We start from the raw sequence: 15,449 nt of genomic DNA on the forward strand, positions 1-15,449 counted from the left end.
TCATCCATGGCGTTTGTTTGCCTTTGACTCAGCTGAGGTTAGCCAAGGCTGTTTTAGGATCCTGCTGCCATGGTGTCTGCACCTCCACAACGTCAGACATTGCATTCCGAAATTCTCCTCAGCTTGCAGTTATGAAACTAGTTCAGTTTTTCAAGTTCAACGCTGCAAGCAATATACGTGTCACTCTCCTCCCACAAGACTGACATATTATGAAATTTGCTGCAGTGTGACGGTATGATCTCTGGCCACGACCTAACGACCCTAAAGCACGTATATTAGTGTCGCTTTTCCTGTAATGCCTAAGGGTCATATCGTCGTGTTGATGGGTTGTGTTCCCGGACTGTACCGTCGTACACCTTCGTTCAAAAGGATATGTATATCGCTGGGTCTTTACCATTATGGCCAACAATTTACCAGTATCATCATCATATCTCCTTTATCACATACTAAACCGCTGAAATATAATAAATGATTAATTAGTTTTAGGTGACCACAAATACCACCTCCAACCGGTAAAAGTCTCACTTTACATCTCATCTGAAAATTTATACACAACACTTAAGTTGTACATCATACACCAGTGATGTAATATACAATGATAACTACATATAGCAGAGGTACTCATATGTCTTCTGTCTGTGATAAGATCACAAAGAATGCCACTTTCCATAGGCTCCTGCAACCCTAGGCTGCGCTACTTCCAAAAGCAGGATATCATTATATTATTATTATTTTGCTTTGTCGCTGTCTCCCGCGCCTGCGAGGTAGCGTATATCATTATTGTTATTATTATTATCATTATAATTATGATTATTATTATTGTAATACTTGATCGCCAATTCCTGCGTCAGGAAACAGATGAAGAACGGCCCATCCACTCATATACACGCATATATACATAAACGCCCATATGCATACATACATACACATCAACATATACACATACACACACATATGCATATATACACATGTACAATATATTCATGCTTGCCCACACCTTTTTCTGGCGCTACCCAGCCCCACAGGAAACAGCATCGCTAGCCCCTGCTTCAGCGAGGTAGCGCCAGGAAAAGACAACAAAGGCCACATTCCTTCACACTCAGTCTCTAGCTGTCATGTGTAATGCATCGAAACCACAGCTCCCTATCCACATCCAAGCCCCACAAAACTTTCCATGGCTTACCCCAGAAGTTTCACGTGCCCTGGTTCAGTCCATTGACAGAAAGTTGACCCCGGTATACCATATCGTTCCAATTTACTATTCCCGCGTGAGCGAGGTAGCGTCAAGAACAGACAACAGAGCCTTCCAGGGAAAAATCCACACGTGGCTCCTTACTCTGTTCTTTCTTTTGGTAAGTAATACACGAAGGAAGATTTCCAGCCAGCGGCTCCCGCCCCTCTTCGTCGCCAACGACACGCAGGGAATACATGAGCAATATTCTTTCCCATCCCTATCCCAGGGATTTATATATATATGGTGTTACCGGACTCCTGCTCCAAGTTACATAGCCAGTGAAAAGACTCTTTGACGTGACTGTATTCCTAGAAGTACAATCTCGTCAAAGAACTAACTCCAAAGGAGTCTACTACTTTCCCTGCTACTGAAAGCAACGCAGCCATGGGCTGCAGGAGCCTTTAGAAAGGTCCAGGATAACGCCAGGATTCTCACAGAAATTAGTGCTTATGCAATTATATATAAATAAATGTATGTACGTCTACCTGGACTCCGTCTGCTCGAGGTTAGACCAGAAGTGACACCATCTGTGGTGAGGCTGTACCACTGGGAGGACAGTTTCGTCAAAGATCATCCCTATTTAAAGGGTTTCACATTTCCCTGCTACTGGTAAAAGCACAACATTACGACCCCGGACCACTGCGTTACGATCCTTGTCCACGACAATACGACCCTGGGATATGATGGCCTGGCTTTTGACCTCACTTTCAAGGGTTCACGTCACATGTCATGTCATTAATCCCAAGCATCAGTTATGTTTCCTTCGATGTAATGATCACAATTGTGTGGCATCTCACCACCTGTGTGTGGACTACCTCAGCTGCCGCCACTGGTGTGTAACCTGAAGTGGTCAACACCAGTCAGAGGCTCACGTAACGTGACCCGAGACTCACAACCAACGGCTTGACGTAACATTGTATTAGATGGTCACTATGTACAGGATGATGTAACGTTACATATGAGGATCATCAATATGTACAGGTTGATGTAACTTTACATAACATGACTACTTATATCTTGAGTATTAGTTTGTGTTATGTGCTATGTTTGTGTTATGTGCTATGGTCATGGACAGAGGTCCTCAGAGAGAACGGGAACAATATAATCCAAGCTGTTGAGGTGTACAACTTGTCCTAATGAACGATTAGTCATTCTGAAGTATGAAAGTGAAAGCCAGAGCTGGGTGGTGGTGTAGAGGGAGAGCAGACATCACACAGTCGTCCACCCACGTGTTGGTCGCCACAACCAAGCTTGTCGACTGGTGTTGGGTTTATGTAAGAGCAAAGGCACGCAAGCAGTCTTGGGAGAGCGGGCCGAAGCAATGGCCATGGATAAAAAAATGAGATAAAGAGATTGCAGCAGCGTGTGGTGGTGAGTGGAAGGTGATAATACTGGGAGAGTTGGTCGGTCAGTCGGGTTGGTTTCACACTTCTCATTAAGGAGATCGAGCTCGAACTGCCTCGGTGGTGAGTGGTACTTTATACAAGGAGGAATCAGTCCATTGTATAATGATAACTGCTCAGAGTAGCTGAACCTGTAATATGTGACCAGGACTCCTAGGTCCATTTGTTAGAGAGAGAATTAGCCCTGTGTAATGTCCAGTATCCAAGACAGACTATAGATGCTTTGTTGATATGAAGATAATTTTCAAGTTGAGGATATAATGACAGAAGTACTAAAGCAAAGAGCGAAGTGCTGAGTTTTCGAAAGAGAAAATAGAATAAGGGAAAACTCGTTCCTGATCTGAGGTTATTGGAAGCTGAGACAAGGCGAGACATAGATCAAGTTAGAGAAGATGGAACAGATTTGTAAGAAGTGAGGGAATGTCGTGTTAAGCATTTATCATACAGGTACACTGGGGTACTTGATGAAGAATGTAAATCGTTGAGGAACGCAGGGAATATGGAGACCGCCGGTGACAGGAAAGATTGATCTATCAACAACTGCGGGAAGAAAACGACCAGCAGAAAGCTGGATATAAGAACAAAATTAAGAAAAGAGGGACGAAAAGAAGGGAAGCCTAGTCGTTATATCCGGGTGCCACATCGTCAAGAGCTCTTGAGAGATATCAAGGGTTGCAACATAAGTTGTTAACAGCGTCTTTCAGTGATGATGACCAGCAATAATTCATTAGTACATGACATCAGTGGTGGATGTTGTCTTGAGGGACGCACAATGCTCAAGGGAATGCAGGAGATGAAGCGACTGAAAGGACTCTGGAAACAGTCGCAGGCAAAGCTCTAGTACGATAGCTGTAAGAGCTAGCCCGGTCAGCCCTCCCCGGGATGGCTTCTATCTGTGTCTGTGGAAAGAGTACACTAGTGGGTATCAGGAGGAAGCGAAATACACAAGGTGCAGGCCCAAGTTGTGGCCACTCCTTCAACACACAAGGGTCAGTTGGAGGATCCAATCTACACGTCTTGATCATGGGAAGGTCCACAGGTGTAGCGAGTTGTGCCAGGGGTTGCTAAGAGTCATCTAAAGTGGAGGTTGACCAGAAACACAACCAAATAGTTGCTTTGTCAATGGGTGAGACAACCTCAGTATCGTCTGACGAGGACAGCGCAGGAAAAACAAAACGACAGTTCTTAGTGATGCTTCTGGCTGAAGACAGGACAGACCATCCCTCCCTTCCCTCCCCGGCTGGAGGCTCCAGGCACAGACAAAAGACCACATCAAGGTCGGAACATAACTGAAATACAGAGGTTCATGAAAGGGGAAAAGATGAAACGAGGGAATTTACAAATTTTGGAGGAAGTGGAAAACCTGTCTTTTAAAGTGTGCCACGTCATAGTTATTGGGAAAGATATGTGAGGGTACAGAGCTCCAAAGCTGCGAGGTGTAAGGAAAGAAACAGTTATCAAAATGGCCCACCTTTGAGTTGCCAACGGCCACACAATAATCACGTGATCCTGCGTGGTCTACCTAGTGGTGGGGGCACACAAGCATCCAGCTCTCGGGAACAAAAATCGAAGTAATAACTATAGAAGAGGAAAAGTGAACACATACTGCGGCGTAGGGCAAGCGAACCAAGTTTTGATGTTAGCGTGGGAGAGTTATAAGTCTAACCGCTTTTGACTCAACTCTGCCAAGTGAGGATGCAGAGCTAGAACCACCCCAAATGTGAGAGCAGTACTCCATACGAGGACAGATCAATCCTTTGTATAAACGGAGCAATTGTTCAAAAGTTCCGACATCTAAAGACGGAGGCTTAGCTATTTCGTAATTTGGGAGTTTCCGAGATAGAGTGGATGTTACGGTAATACAAAGTATGTTCAATGAGTCAAGAGGTGGAATCAATGAACCGTCAAAGGTGAGAGAATAGTTTTAAGGAGTTTTCGACAGAGAGATGGGTAGAAACTGGGTCTTGGAGGCATTAAACTTAACCAGATTTCGTCTACCCCGCTCAGATATCCTGTCCGAGTTGTGTCGAGACGAGATAGAAATCGAGTGAGAGAAACAGAAATGAAGGATGAGGAACGCAGCGTTGAGTCGTCAGTGTGTGAGTGCTTTTGGTTGTTTGTGGAAGAAATGATTTAGTTGATAAAAAGGAGACAAAGTGTAGGAGACAGGACAGAACCTTGAGGGACACCACAGCTGATGGAGAAAGGGGGAGAAGCTGATCTATGAACATCCATGGAGATAGATCGGCCAGAGAACAAGATAGATACGAGGGAGCAAAGTGAGGGAAGGAGGCTTAGAGATGAGATGGATCTCCCCTTACTGGAGCCATACTGGTGATCGGAAAGAAGACAGATTCAAGATGTCTGAGGATATGGGAGTGGAGGAGGGATTCAAAGACTGGGAATGGTAGATGTCAAAACATCAGGACGATGGTGCGAGGGGTCAGAACGGTCACCTTTCTTAAGAATGGGATGTACCAATGGATGCTTTCCAAAAGGAAAAGTGGAACATAAACACAAGGGGAACAGGCGAGCAAGCACAGGTGCAGGTTGAGAGGCAGACTCATTCAGTACACGGGGATGAATGCCATCAGGACCAGAAGCTTTGTTTGTGTCCAGAGAAAGAAGTGATTCTCGGACAGTTCGAAAAGAGATTACGGTGAGGGGCACAGGGTTAGTAAAAGAAGCATCAGGGGGGTGAGGGAATGTTAAGTCATCCAGGGTAGAGTTAGAGAAGAAACGGGAACCAAAGACAGTTGCTTTGTGTACGGGAGAGACAGCTTTAGTACCGTCAGGATGGAAAAGTGAAGAAAAGGTAGGGCGTCCTTAGTTATACACCAATGATACATACCACTGGATGACGAGGAGAAGCTATCGCACTTCATTTGAATGAAGGAACGTTTAGTCTCACGGACGTGCGATGATCAATGCTGAGTGGGAGTCGGAGGGACATCAAAGTTCCTCTTAATGAAGTAACACATTGACGTATCAACGGTTACATCAAATTATGCTCACACATGATATATATATATATATATATATATATATATATATATATATATATATATATATATATATATATATATATATCACAGCCCACTATCCTGTAAAGGGTAATGGGCTGGGGGGCGGGGTGGAGACAAAGTCAACGTTGTTAACTCCATCATGTTTGTATCACAATGAGCAGCAGATGAGCGACATCCATACACCACTTGTTGGCCTTAATGCTTCAGAAACTAGCTATCATTGTATATACCAACCATACTCTTCCTCACCAGCTGACCAGCAGTAGCCTATGTATGCGTTCAGATGACGCGATATACACATTCTCACACACTGGAGAGGCAGTATGGCCAGGTCAGCTTACATAAGCCGGCCTCACAACGTGCACGTTCATCATAAGTAGTAATACACGCGCGAGTAATTTTCCCGGCGAGGCAGGCAACCGGCTGGTGACAGGCTGCCTCTATCGACCAGAGCTGTGTGGACGTTCACACACACACCTGCAAGTCATTCATATTGACTAACACTTTCTCACGAATTAATCTAGTATTACCGTTCGTTGCTCGAAGTAATTACTTACTTATATAGTTACTCGTTCAAATCTACTTAATGAACAAGTGTTACGAGCCGAGACTGAGGCGCTATGGAACGCCTCCGTCTTAGTAACACAGGACTTGATCCTTAGCTCAGCCAGGTGCCTCGGGGGCTCAATACTGCTCCACCTTAGGTACAACTCCCTCCCCTACACTGACGTGGCTCCTTCCTACCAGAGCGAAAGAAATATCTTCCTTATGAACGGATGTTAATGTATTTAATGGACATCAACAGGTCAACGTCATTCAGCTACGCTCTACAACAAACTTCAAAATTACAAAGCTCAAATATCGATTTCCCGCTCGAGAGGAGCGAGTGAGAAATACGCCGCCTCACCATGACGCGCTCAGTTACCCACACACACACACGGCTGACCTTGAGCAAGACTGGCTGGCGGTCATATATTACTTCCCCACCCCGCCCACACCACATCCCTTCCCATAGTGATTCGTCCCATTATGAACAAAGAAATACATAGTATGACATATATTCTGCATTAATGAAAATGATATAATATACCGAAATAAAGAAAATATTGAAATGCAACAGATAGTCTCTGACTACATGTGTAACTCACAAATGTTTATGACAAATCCCTGGTGAATCATCGCTACAGCGGCCACGCCCACTACCATACATAATCTCCAATACCAGACCAGAGGTTGGTGTAGAAAGATAGGCTCCCACCCGCTACACCAGATGTCAATAATGATCGTAAATAAGCGTTCATCATGTAATGCTTTATTTAGCTACAGCCGGCGATATTTGACGATGGTTAATAAGGTAGAGCACGAGACCCCTCATGCCTTACCTCTCTGGTCGTTAGGTTACACCATTAAGTTGATTTCTGTTTATATCTATCATCGGCGAAGTAATTTTCAAGTGTCGGAAAACAAACTAATTCCTGCAAGATGGGAAGCCTAGCGGTAGGGTGTGTGTGTGTGTGTGTGTGTGTTGGCGGGGGGGGGACGAAGGGGAATTTGAAACACGTACAATTATCACTTAAGGAATGTGTACAGCTGGGTTGATTTGTTGATCGAAAAATTTCGTAAATATTGTGAGAATATGATCACATATGAATGAGTATTCATTGACACAGCAATATGGAAATACTAGGCTAGTTAAACAGCTTTCTCAGTAAAGAAAACACGGATTGGTAAATTACCAGAAAGAGTTTCATGGCATGGAAACTAGTTTTGAGAAATGACCAGTTTGGTTTTGTATCATTAATACAATGTGTGCCTCCCTGGATAACGAATATATTCATGTGTTTGAAACATTTGTGAAAGACTCACACCCGGCTGCTGTTGACAATGTTCTTTACAGCAGTATTAAACCCTTGTTATGATAACATTATTACTAGCAATTAACCTACCAGGAAATGTTTACATCACACTTCAGCAACCTACATTACCCCCCCCCCAAAAAAAAAAAAAAAAAACTAAATAAACAAGACGATGACAACACGCATGCAAACTGACATGGCCCAACAAGCACTAATGAACCGCCTGCTCAACTCAGTCTTGAAAACCTCACCAGACACACATCTAGCAGGAAGCACATTCCCCAGACGTGTGTGTTTCATGTTGCGCTCTGGACATTATCCATTCCTCCAGTAATAAACAGATTTACAACATCTTGCCATGGTGCAGCTTCCATGTTGAATATTCATCCCTCAGTTTTCCTGTGCTCAACCCACATACATAACATTACGACACTTTTTGACCCTTGGTTCCGATGTGCATGACTTCCTTCCTGTGAGGTGCGAGAGCTGTACATGAGATCCTGGACCAGGAAGATGGATGTAAAACAGCAGCTCATGACGTTTCATGAGTTCTAGTTTATTACTTTGACGTGTGTAAAGGATCGGATCAGCAAATCTTTGAGAATAATAGTTTGCAGGCGTTCATGTTTAAACTTATTTAACTGTTTAGTTTACTTTTACTGTTCAAAGAAACTTACATTCTCAATTTGTGCAACAAAATATGGTAGCAGTCATGGCTTGCAAACATCAGTTTAGGATTGATGAATGCTTAGAACTCCAGTGGCGGCTCGTGTTATACTGCCTGCTCACCCAGAGCGCTCTCTCTCTCTCTCTCTCTCTCTCTCTCTCTCTCTCTCTCTCTCTCTCTCTCTCTCTCTCTCTCTCTCTCGTAATTATGCTGACACGTACAATATTCATTACCTAAAGATGAAAAAGAATAGTGCCAAGCCATGTCCACTGAGGACATATTTGATTTCGCTCTCTAGAAATTATAAACTTTCAAGAATAAAAAATAATTCACATCAGCTGAAGACAACCAACCTGGAGCAGCATAAGATTGTTACAGCACCAGTGTCGTAATATTGAAATGGCTCCTCTCTCTTTAGCCAATCACCTGACATTTTAGTCACATTTCAACTAAGGTATTAATACTTTGATATTCCACGACTGGAAAACACGAACTTATGATAGCCTCAACTTGATGTACTCTACAACACAAATCTATGCAACACAAAATTTCATGTACTCGCTGAAACTTATGAAAGCCAATCATTTACAGTAAACTTCATCTGAAATTGTTAAACTTATATTTGAATAATAACATCGATGACAACTATTCCAGAAAAATGATTATCAACTTGAGTAGTATAAAAACCTTGTGTATAATATAATGGTACATGGTAGATTGACCCTTAGCAACGATATCCAAGGAAAATGATATCCAAAGAAGATAAGACGATAACAAATCAGAGAACAATGAAAATGTGTTGTGTAGTAGCTACATATATGGCCTACCTACATGGCCATCCACCGTAGTAATTTTGTGGGGTTGGTACCTGGACAGTGCAAGTCATACACCCTCCAAGTCTCTGGAGCAAAGTCATCTAACTGAAAGAATGTGTTATGTGTGCCTAAACACATATACATATACAGTTTTAGTTAGAAGAAAATACAAAAATATTTAGATTAATTTCATTCAAGTAAATAAGGCCATGAACATGCTACGTATGATTTTTTTTTTAATAATGACAGAGGCGGGGGGAGGCGGAGGGAACAGATGCCCCTCCTCGCACCAGCCTCCTGGTGCCCACACCGATATTAATATATATCGTAAAGTGAAGGGAAGTAATATATACGTAGACAACTTTTCAGTAGTTTTGGTCAATAGGACAAATTCTCTGAAGGGTCTATTTATGTGCTTGTAGATCAATAATAACTATTACAAAGACAGAAAACTCGCAAGGGACAATACAATTCACATAGAGTACTGGGGGAGAAAGTAGGGCCTACTGGGGATTGCCCCATTACTATGTTAAAATATGCCTTCCATATATCCAATGTTATACTCTGGTCATGATACATGAATCAGCAGCAGTGCCTCTTAATTTGCAGTCACAAGCGACCACTGGCAGTGCCTGGCATCCTAAGCAGTTCATACAAAAATATCCATGAACATTCACCTCCTCCGAGACTCATGAATATCCCAAATGATGGGCAGTGTTATATCATTATTTATTTTTCTTTTTTTTTATTTTGCTTTGTCGCTGTCTCCCGCGTTTGCGAGGTAGCGCAAGGAAACAGACGAAAGAAATGGCCCAACCCACCCCATACACATGTATATACACACACGTCCACACACGCAAATATACATACCTATATATCTCAATGTACACATATATATACACACACAGACACATACATATATACCCATGCACACAATTCACACTGTCTGCCTATATTCATTCCTATCGCCACCTCACCACACATGGAATACCATCCCCCTCCCCCCTCATGTGTGCGGGGTAGCGCTAGGAAAAGACAACAAAGGCCTCATTCGTTCACACTCAGTCTGTAGCTGTCATGCAATAATGCCCGAAACCACAGCTCCCTTTCCACATCCAGGCCCCACACAGCTTTCCATGGTTTACCCCAGACGCTTCACATGCCCTGATTCAATCCACTGACAGCACGTCAACCCCGGTATACCACATCGATCCAATTCACTCTATTCCTTGCCCGCCTTTCACCCTCCTGCATGTTCAGGCCCCGATCACTCAAAATCTTTTTCACTCCATCTTTCCACCTCCAATTTGGTCTCCCACTTCTCCTCGTTCCCTCCACCTCCGACACATATATCCTCTTGGTCAATCTTTCCTCACTCATTCTCTCCATGTGCCCAAACCATTTCAAAACACCCTCTTCTGCTCTCTCAACCACGCTCTTTTTATTTCCACACATCTCTCTTACCCTAACATTACTTACTCGATCAAACCACCTCACACCACACATTGTCCTCAAACATCTCATTTCCAGCACATCCACCCTCCTGCGCACAACTCTATCCATAGCCCACGCCTCGCAACCATACAACATTGTTGGAACCACTATTCCTTCAAACATACCCATTTTTGCTTTCCAAGATAATGTTGTCGACTTCCACACATTCTTCAAGGCTCCCAGGATTTTCGCCCCCTCCCCCACCCTATGATTCACTTCCGCTTCCATGGTTCCGTCCGCTGCCAGAGCCACTCCCAGATATCTAAAACACTTCACTTCCTCCAGTTTTTCTCCATTCAAACTTACCTCCCAATTGACTTGACCCTCAACCCTACTGTACCTAATAACCTTGCTCTTATTCACATTTACTCTTAACTTTCTTCTTTCACACACTTTACCAAACTCAGTCACCAGCTTCTGCAGTTTCTCACATGAATCAGCCACCAGCGCTGTATCATCAGCGAACAACAACTGACTCACTTCCCAAGCTCTCTCATCCCCAACAGACTTCATACTTGCCCCTCTTTCCAAAACTCTTGCATTCACCTCCCTAACAACCCCATCCATAAACAAATTAAACAACCATGGAGACATCACACACCCCTGCCGCAAACCTACATTCACTGAGAACCAATCACTTTCCTCTCTTCCTACACGTACACATGCCTTACATCCTCGATAAAACTTTTCACTGCTTCTAACAACTTGCCACCCACACCATATATTCTTAATACCTTCCACAGAGCATCTCTATCAACTCTATCATATGCCTTCTCCAGATCCATAAATGCTACATACAAATCCATTTGCTTTTCTAAGTATTTCTCACATACATTCTTCAAAGCAAACACCTGATCCACACATCCTCTACCACTCCTGAAACCACACTGCTCTTCCCCAATCTGATGCTCTGTACATGCCTTCACCCTCTCAATCAATACCCTCCCATATAATTTACCAGGAATACTCAACAAACTTATACATCTGTAATTTGAGCACTCACTCTTATCCCCTTTGCCTTTGTACAATGGCACTATGCACGCATTCCGCCAATCCTCAGGCACCTCACCATGAGTCATACATATATTAAATAACCTTACCAACCAGTCAACAATACAATCACCCCCTTTTTTAATAAATTCCACTGCAATACCATCCAAACCTGCTGCCTTGCCGGCTTTCATCTTCCGCAAAGCTTTTACTACCTCTTCTCTGTTTACCAAATCATTTTCCCTAACCCTCTCACTTTGCACACCACCTCGACCAAGACACCCTATATCTGCCACTCTATCATCAAACATTCAACAAACCTTCAAAATACTCACTCCATCTCCTTCTCACATCACCACCACTTGTTATCACCTCCCCATTTGCGCCCTTCACTGAAGTTCCCATTTGCTCCCTTGTCTTACGCACTTTATTTACCTCCTTCCAGAACATCTTTTTATTCTCCCTAAAATTTAATGATACTCTCTCACCCCAACTCTCATTTGCCCTCTTTTTCACCTCTTGCACCTTTCTCCTGACCTCCTGTCTCTTTCTTTTATACATCATTATATATATCATTATATATATCATTATACATATCATTATATGCCAAATATATTACCTGTACTAACCAAAGTAAATGACAGCACTGAACTACAATGTCTCGTACTCACCAATTAGCTCCACATTATGTTTCTTATTTTTCAGAACGTTGACAACGTACTTGGCAACATTTTCTCCATGCCGACCCTCGCGAGTTGAGCCCAGGAAGACCAGAATGCGAAGTGCAGACATTATGTTATCCTTAATGATGCAGGACAGATACTGAGACCAGGCACCAAGTGAGGCCGGCCGCTCCGGTCGAACCTATAGAAGCAAACTCGCGGGCTCCGTAAGTTGCCATGAGTCTTTATCCTGACTATTTTATTAGTTAAACAGTATGTGAAAATAACTTCAACCACATACCCACTTTTTCATTAAAATATGAGGTATCAATGGAAAAGAGTAACTCCACATTTAGAACATTAGGCTCCTATTTTAAAGGTATTGGTAAATTGGAAACTACAGGTGCGCTCCACTAGTAGTATGTATTCAGTTTACCTGGTCACAAATTCGCCAAAACTGCAGCAGTTTTATGAAATATTAGGAAATCAATCCATTCTTTTTCTAGCGCAGGTTTGATTTCCTTTTATAACTTTTAGATATATGGACATTTCTTTTTAGTAACACTAGTTAGAGTTCAGATTCAAATATCGGAGTGCACTCAGGCAGTGGGAACGTAGGGCGCACTCCGACCACAAACTAATTTTCAATCTTCTGTTTCTTGTTAACCGTCTAAGTACACTGGATTGTGCGGCTAGGATAAACTATATGACTTAACGTAGCTCGTCTTAGAACTGGCTAATATGTTCCATATCTTTTTTATCAACAGTCTAAGTAAGCTGTACTGTGCTGTTAAGGTGTATGATTGTCATACAGTTTATCATATATCTGGCTTATTTGTTCCTTATCGTCATCTCACAGGATGTGTTTACATATTTCACCAAAATTTAAAGGTTATCAAACTCCACCTGGACGAGGTTACACACTATATGAACTAACATCAACAAGGCTGTATCATTAGTGGTTCAGTCTTGTCAAAGAACTCACTTCAAAGGAGTCTACAACTTCCTGCTACTGGAAGTAGCACAGCTTTTGGGAGGCAGGAGCCTCGGGAAAGAAAACTTGAGTAATGCTAGGATTATCTCATAGTCAGAGGGTTTCAGATAACTACAAATAAATAAATAAAATCTTCAGTTTCTACTGGTTATCATCCAATTCACAAATTATTATTATTAGTAGTAGTGGTAGTAGTAGTAGTAGTTGTAGCAGTAGTAGTAATTTTGATAATTTGTATTTGACAATACATATATGTTACTGGCATAATCTTATCATTTTTAATAACTTTGTTATGAACAAATAAAAACAAATCTGAGTCTAGATATAAGGACACATGAGACTCGTGAATTATATCATCTCATTCTAAACCCAGGAAGTATGTCACATTCATTAATATATTGATCAAGTGTCCACTCTTCTTTTACAAAACAAATAATACGTCCTACATCATTGTCCTAACATTTCACTCATATTTTCATCTACTTTTGTTGTATCCTAGTGTTACGGTAGCCTTTTATTTTTCCTCCACACAGAATGGCCTTCCATACACCGTATGTTTTGGCATACTACTTTTTACTAATTTTCTTTAATATTTTCTCTCTTCAACAGATCCTTCTCTATGAAAATTCTTTTTGGTAACTCTTAATTGTTCTCTATGTTTATGTTCACTCCTAGATCGGTATATTGCCACTTAATTCACACTGACCAATTCATTTCTGAGTCCAACATGTGCACTACCCAAAGCATTGAAACGTCTACCTCTATTTTTAATTATTTTTTTAACACTGCGTCTAATTAACTCAGAAAACATATTTTCAGCTATAATATTCTGTCCTTGGAATTTCTGAGCTGCTTATTACCCAAATATTATTTTTTGAGTTCATCCTTTCATCGTGAAAACTTCAGTGATAGCAGCAGCCAGCTCTTGCTGTGTCATTACCCAGTGTAACTAATTTCTTGTTAATACCCAGACCCATTTCTCCAAACCTCAATTCCCATTCCAATTTTTTTCTTATCTTAGACACTTTCATCAATGTGCCAAACACTTGCATAATCTTATTTAATTGCATAAATCTTATATATACCTGTTCACAGGTAACCCTCGTTCTCATATCCAGTAATAATACATAATCAACATTTAGGTCCCTTATGGTTATTTCCTCATCACATTCATTAGTCCTGATTACCTTTTCCTATGTGCCATAATCTATTTGATTTACATGTCGATAGATTTTCCTTTGAATATGCCTGTTTCAAGCTCTAATGATCTTTCTTAGAGAACATTAACAAAAATTATTCTATTACCATTCTCAATAAATCATGGACAGAATTTCCTTCTGTAAAAACAATTTCAGTTATTTATTCTCATTTCTGTGACTTCTTATTTCAACACTGCTTCTACATATAATTATAGTGAATATTCAGAAAACTGTTCCTATTAGTGATAATTCTATTTTATGTGAAACTCATCAGCAAATAACAGAAAAAGTGGAGGAATGATTTCTTGGATTACTTCAAACATTATCCTACAGTCTTGAGTTGCACCTGGTATAATCGGGAGGGTTTTTAAAGTACTGTAGAGGGGATGAAACTGCGAGGGTTGGCCAATGTATTAATTTAGTCAAGCTTAGAAATTAACTTCGGGAAATGCCTTTCTACATTATTGGTATTTCATGTTATTCATATTACAGAACACGATTTGGAGCATTTTATTGCATGATATCAAATAGGTTGACAGTCGTATATCAGATAAATTACTGTATTAAAAGAATAGTACTTAATTGTATAAAATCATCAGACGTATAAAATCATCAAACCTATGAAAACCTCACTAAACCCTTTTTAGCAATCAGGATTATCGTAAATATCGATCATCTAATTCTGATAAGTTTATACTAATTATTCTCACACAATACATCATCGTGGCACCTGTTGTATAAGAATACAAACGAATAAAATGACTTCTTCAACAATTTCGGCTACCATCCAACATTGTTCGTAATGTACTTCACCGTAATTACTATATTCAACAGCTTTTGATAAAATCTAATGCCTTGAATTACGCTCGCAAGTATTTGTGCAATTACATTCATAATAAATCATTTTTTGAAATTTATTTTCAATGCGGAGCTAAACTGATATATTACCGCTAAAATAACACAATGATATCTATTTTGGCGTGTAGTAATGGCAGGGTATTAAATGAGAAACTGTATACAACTGGTGGTTCATAATCTGGGGTTTTCAAAGTGAATGGAGGCTACTCTTTGTATTTACAATACAACAGGAATTATGATAATCGTCCTTT

The 15,449-nt window shown here is 41.2% G+C and overlaps 2 protein-coding genes across 2 annotated transcripts in view; one reads left to right on the top strand and one right to left on the bottom strand.

Moving 5' to 3' along the window:
- The window catches only part of LOC139749105 (NADPH azoreductase-like), a 28,306-nt gene extending 15,963 nt beyond the window's left edge, over nucleotides 1-12,343 (bottom strand). Inside the window, exon 1 of the mRNA XM_071662668.1 lies at nucleotides 12,157-12,343. Coding sequence (XP_071518769.1) covers nucleotides 12,157-12,277 — 121 coding nt within the window. The 5' untranslated portion in view covers nucleotides 12,278-12,343. The remainder of the gene's footprint in view (nucleotides 1-12,156) is intronic.
- Nucleotides 12,235-15,449, top strand: part of LOC139749106 (crustacyanin-A2 subunit-like) — a 97,774-nt gene continuing 94,559 nt past the window's right edge. The window contains exon 1 of the mRNA XM_071662671.1: nucleotides 12,235-12,374. The gene's annotated coding sequence lies outside the window, so the exon portion shown is untranslated. The remainder of the gene's footprint in view (nucleotides 12,375-15,449) is intronic.

Source organism: Panulirus ornatus, chromosome 6 (genome assembly GCF_036320965.1).
Source record: "Panulirus ornatus isolate Po-2019 chromosome 6, ASM3632096v1, whole genome shotgun sequence".
NCBI lineage: Eukaryota > Metazoa > Arthropoda > Malacostraca > Decapoda > Palinuridae > Panulirus > Panulirus ornatus.